This window comes from Frankliniella occidentalis, unplaced genomic scaffold (assembly GCF_000697945.3).
Source record: "Frankliniella occidentalis isolate FOCC.00 unplaced genomic scaffold, Focc_3.1 Scaffold16, whole genome shotgun sequence".
NCBI classification, from domain to species: Eukaryota; Metazoa; Arthropoda; class Insecta; order Thysanoptera; family Thripidae; genus Frankliniella; species Frankliniella occidentalis.
The window spans coordinates 900,274-905,741 of record NW_026267146.1 but is presented as its reverse complement, the minus strand read 5'-3'; the positions used below and the strand labels follow the sequence as shown (position 1 = coordinate 905,741).

The 5,468-nt window shown below is 57.9% G+C and overlaps 1 protein-coding gene across 3 annotated transcripts in view; it reads left to right on the top strand.

The window, feature by feature from the left end:
• Positions 1–1,128: 1,128 nt before the first annotated feature.
• The window catches only part of LOC113206001 (multiple inositol polyphosphate phosphatase 1-like), a 9,318-nt gene continuing 4,978 nt past the window's right edge, over positions 1,129–5,468 (top strand). Inside the window, exons 1-5 of one of the 3 annotated variants that reach the window (XM_052264170.1) lie at positions 1,129–1,256; positions 2,129–2,309; positions 2,866–3,063; positions 4,943–5,121; positions 5,206–5,461. In XM_052264170.1, the coding sequence (XP_052120130.1) occupies positions 2,129–2,309; positions 2,866–3,063; positions 4,943–5,121; positions 5,206–5,461 (814 nt within the window). In that variant the 5' untranslated portion in view covers positions 1,129–1,256. Of the gene's footprint in view, positions 1,257–1,875; positions 2,040–2,128; positions 2,310–2,865; positions 3,064–3,255; positions 3,385–4,942; positions 5,122–5,205; positions 5,462–5,468 lie in introns of those variants that run through there. The other 2 variants (XM_052264168.1, XM_052264169.1) reach the window with 2 other exon arrangements.

The following is a 5,468-nucleotide window of genomic DNA, read 5'->3' as shown; positions in this document are numbered from 1 at the left end:
TTCTTTATTGAAACCTCAGCGGGTGGTGGTTGGCGCGGTGAACTGGAGCGCCGCCCGCCCGCCCGCCCGTCCGCCCGGCCACACACGTGCGCCCGGCTCCTCGGCGCCGCCCTCCTCTGTGACCGTGACCGGCCGTGACTCAGGAGGCGGGCGCCGCGGCGGGTGACGCGAGCAGGTGAGGCGCGTGTCTTCCTGGCGGCGCCGCTATCAACAGGAGCCTGCTGCTACTACTGCTCAGAGGATCACCCCCCCCCCCTCCCATATTCACGTGTGGGCGGCCAGCTGCCGCTGCTGCGGGGGTCATGCCCTGCTCGTCAGCTACCTTGTCTCCCTCTCTCTTGCATTGTCTTACAACAGCAGCATGACCTGGCGCACTGCTCGTGTCTCTCTCTCTCGCACTCGTTGGGTCATGGCGAAGGAGCGGGGAGCGTCATCCCGCTGCGATGCGCGGCGGATCGCGCCGGTGAGTCACACAGCGCGGGAGCACGGGCGGGCGTCGCGACAGTAGCAAGGAAGGACGACGGTTCTAGCCACCCACGCGCGCCTGCTGGATCGAATCTGGGAACCGGGATGAGTGAGACGAGTGAGACCCATGACGCGCTCAGGGGATTGGCTTCTGTTGACTCGAAAATGAACGCACAACAAGCGCCGACCCAATATATTGTCTTTCTGCCTGAGGCGCCTGCGAAGTGCGGGATAGGCAACCGAGCACGACAGGCCCTCCCGCCAGGGCTGCCTACCCTCTTTTCGTCGGGCGTTTCTCGGGGGTCGCTTGCCGCCCGCCGCACCGCCAGCGACGGCACAGCAAGCGGCCACCGGCCCGGGCGCGGCGCGGCGGCGGCGGGGCGGGGCGGGGCGGGGCGGGGCTGCAAAACAGCGCGACTACGAGGCAAACACGCTCGGTCCTCGCCCGTGTCCCCAAAGGCGTCCGGAGGTTATCTCATGTCGCTCACCTGAGCCGAACGGCGCGCGCAGTGCTTCGGCCTCAACCTTAACGGTGGTCTCACGCCATCATGCCGACCGTCCGAAAAAACAAAAGGACGCGCCGAGGAGGACGACGCTCTCTCAAGCAGTCCCCGGCGAGGGCACCCACTCCACTTCGAAAACATCATAGTAGGGTCTCCTGATTAGACTTTGGAGTGTCGCAGTGCGCACCTGTTTATCGCGCCCGCGCGCTTTTCACTTCCTCGTTCTCATTAATTCCCTTTGAAAAGGAGCAGTCTTTGGTCGTGTCTGCTCCCGCCCAACCACGCCCTGTGAGTCCTTGCCCGCAACCCCGGGCCACCCACCCAGGCGCAGCCCTGACCCAGCCGCCCACCCTTCAGGCGCAGCGGGGCGGTGCCCGGCTCTGGCGCACAGCGTGCCCTCCACTGCCCCCAAGGGAAAAGAAAACATGGAAAAGGGAAAAGAAAAAAAAAATACACTAAAGTCCAACTTCATACACTGAAAGTAAGTTCGTGGTTGGTTGAAGCAGTGTACTCGCATTCGTCATCGAGGAGTTGAGGAACTTCGTTTGAAGCCGAAGTTCATCGAAGTTGACGGAAGTGCATCAAATCTCATCCACGTTCATTACAATGGAGCTAATCAAATTTTCATAGAACTCGTTTTTGTTTATTTTCTTACAATATAAAGTTTCTCTTTTAGAATGCGAAATGAAAAATCCCCCCAAACTCCACCGAAGTTCAAGTCTATTTGTCTCTGGCTGCCCCTCACCAGCTGACCTAGCCTCGCCGGAAATGTCACGCTGGGCGCTGGGTCGTCGTTTGGGGGCAGCAGTGGTGGGGAGGTGAGGGGAGGGGAGGAGCACAGAGGGCAAACGGGGGGGAAGCATGCTGCTCCCGGGGGGCTGGCGGGGCACCCGCCCGCGGGGGTCGAGTCGGGCCGCCAGGTGGATCGTGTTTTACTAAGGTTAGGGTGGCGCCGCTGGCGTTGGCTCCACATCGATCAGCTGGACGAGTCGCGATTGATTTGATTACGCTCCCATCAAGGCGATGCCTTGACCGGACACGACCACTCTTCGCTTTCTGCTGCGCTACACGGTTCGGACGCAGTAGTAGTACGCCGCAGTCTCTGTAAATAATTGACGTGATGATCATTGTTGACGACCACCTTGTCCTCTTGCTCGCAGATGTGGCCCGCGCTGTTGCTGCTGCTGCTGGGCGCCGCCCTGGTGCGGGATGCGCACGCCCAGGCCGACGACCAGGCCGACTACTGCCTGGCCAAGGACCAGTTCCCCTACCTATACTTCGGCTCCAAGACGGCCTACGAGCGCGTGTACGACCACAAGGAGTCGCCACAGAACGTGCCGTGTGAGTGTACTTATTTGCATGATTCACCGACTGATAAAAATTAAAAATTCGTAAAAACATGTCTCTGTGCAGGCAACAACATCCTGCTAAATCCTGCAAAATATAAAGTGCTTATAATATTTGTTTCCCCAAGGGTAGGTTTTCTTGCCATTTCTATTTTCTTTAAACCATAATCCAAGTCGCAAGCGAGGAGGAGGCGCAGAGACGCATCAGTTTCTCCTCTCCGGTGCGGCACCTGTCTCGAGTTTCAGCAGGGAGGCTTTGGGGCTTGCAGGTCTGCAGCAGCAGCCTGCAGCAGAGCATCCGGCCACCACTGCAGCCAACACCTACACGCGGCCGGACCGGACCGGACGCGAAACCCAAAACATCCCGCGGCGTTGTTTGCCGGGCAAGCCTCGTTTTTCATTCCTACTGCCTGTCGGTTGGCAGTAAATCGATCCTTCTGGCCCCGCGGGGCAGCTCAGCTGCAGCAGCTGCGTGGACCGAAGATCTCTTCGCCAGGTTCCCTGAAATGATTCTGACTCATGCGTCGCCGCGGCGGCCGCGCGTGCCGCAGGGTGCCGGCCCAGCACGGTGTGGATGATGGCGAGCGCGGGGACCAGCTACCCGGACCGGGCCACGCTGGTGCGCCTGTACGAGACGCTGCCGCCGCTGCAGGACAACATCCTGCAGAACGCCGTCCAGGACGACGGCGGCCAGGCCGGGCAGCGCGCCAGCAGGACGCGCGGCAGGGGCAGCCCCTGGCCGCGGCGGCGTGAGTGGAGCACGCGGCATGACGACCACGGTCACGGGCATGCCGGCGCTGCGCCCGCTGCGCGCGCCCCTCTGTGATGAAGCCCCTCTCTGTCCTGGACGCACCCCCCGCCCCTGCCTGCCGCCTCCCCCCTCTCTTGCACCTTCTGGTCTCTAACGGCATGTCCTTGCTGCCTTGCTCGTGCACCCTCAGACTGCCGCCCCCTCACCGTCTGGACCATGGGCACGCCCGCCACCCGCTTCCCGGACGAGGCCCTGATCAAGAGGATGGCGAGCCTGGAGGGCCTCAAGGACCTGATCAGGCGCAACCACGACCGCCACAGTGAGTGACTGCATGACCCTGCCGTACGCGGCCCTCCCCCCGGATGGGAGACATTTACAACATACCGCTGCTCCGCACCGAGCCGACAAGCTGCTGCTTTTATTTTTTAACGCCTTGCTGTGAACTCCGCGAGTTGCACGTCGCGCTCGGCTCGGACTGGGCCGCCTTGCTCCCTGTTTTGTCGATCGCAAAACGTAAAAACGGCCCTTCTCTCCCCTGACAAGGAAACGGGTTCGGGCCCCTCCCCTCCTTATAGCTAGGCCATGCCCTCCATGCGACGGGACCCTGGGGCCATCTGCTGGGCCGTACGGTTGGTGGTTGGCCAGTGCTCGTCCATTTTCTATGATTAGACATCTTTTACGACTACCGAGTCTATTCCCCATGGGCAAAAGCCATCGGGATTCGACGTGGATCCACTGGATGGTTGGTTGGTCCACGTTGAATCGGTCAACATTTTTCGCTCGATGGCAATAACGTTTGTCCTCCACGGTAAAACCAAGTGTGCTCAACGAGTTTATGCCCATAGGGTTGCTATTTCAGTTTTTATCTCTCATTGTTTTCTAACGAAAATTCAACATCAGCTTTTTTTTTCATTAGCAATCAATTATTTCCCAAGTAAAAAACATATTTGGATTTTAACATAACCCGGAGCTAAATTATTTAGCTGCCCGTGCCGTCTTCTAACGGTGGGCGCGGCGTTGCGCCTGATGGGCGGGCAGCCCAACGCGCGGATATGCATGTTGTGCTGCCTGCCGTCCTGGCGCGTCGACCCGGTCTGCTTCAACCAACGGGTTGCGGTCAAGTGCCATTGGTGACGCGGATGTTATCAAATTTAAACACGGTTAGTGTTCCACACTCCGGACGAAATTCACTGCATTCTCTAAATAAATTCTTAATTTTTTCGACTGAATGAATGCTTTGACCCTTCCTTCCGCCGTGTTTCAATGTTTTCTCTCTCGATTTGTTTGTATGGCAGAGCTCGAAATGTCCTGTACGAAACTAGGAACGAAGTGTTCATAAATTTCAGACAAAACTTCGGATAAAACTATTTTCGGCTCATATACACACTCATATAAGCTCATATATAGGAAATATATTTCTCGGCACCTCCGTGCTAACCAGGTGAATTTGAACAACGATTTTAGTCTCGACTATTTCAGAACAACTTTCAAAGTTTCAACTTTGTCCAAAATTAGGGTTCAAGTTCGAACTATGGAGCTCAGACTCTCGGATCAAGAGACGTCGTATTGATCGCAAACTAGAGCTCAAAGTAAACCGCTCACATGCATATTAACGTGTTGCCTTGGACATCTTGCATCATGTCGGCGCGCCATGGACACTCTAAATGCCTGGGGACGATTATTGTAACTGCACCGCGGGCTTCAGTGTGCATGACCAAGTTCAGACAGAATATTATAACTAGCTAAATACTAAAATGTGTCTCATTAGTTACAATATTGTACTCAGTTATGCTCACAGAAGTAAGTTACCAAAACTGTCCTTAGAATTTAGAGTGCACCCGGTCCTCACCTTGTCCCCCCTCCCCGTGCTGCTGCAGGTGGCCGCCTGTGCGCCGAGGACCTGGCGGCGCTGGCCCGCTGGCACCTCAACGTGACGGAGGACCGCGCGCACTGGCTCACCGGCCAGGGCCAGGCGGACCTCTCGTTCCTGGCGCGCCGCCTCAAGCGCAGGCTGCCCGAACTGCTCAACACCACCTACTCGGAGTCCCGCTTCAGGGTAAGACAACTCGACAACTTCCAATTTACCTCCAATAGAGAGAAAATAAAGAAGATGAATGATTTTGTTGATTGTCTCCCCTAGTTCCGGTACGCGTCTGGCCAGCGCACGCACGAGAGCGCCGAGGCCTTCGCGTCTGGCCTGTTCAGCAACGAGGTGGAGCTGCCCCGGCCCGTCGAGAACGACCCCCTGCTGGAATTCGACGAGCTGTGCCCAGCCTGGCGCAAGGACCGGGAGCGCGCGCTCAAGGAGGTGGAGATCTTCGAGATCGGCGCCGAGATGGAGCAGACCATCGCCAGGGTGTCCTACCGACTCGGCTTCCACTACAACCTCAGCATGGGTAGGTC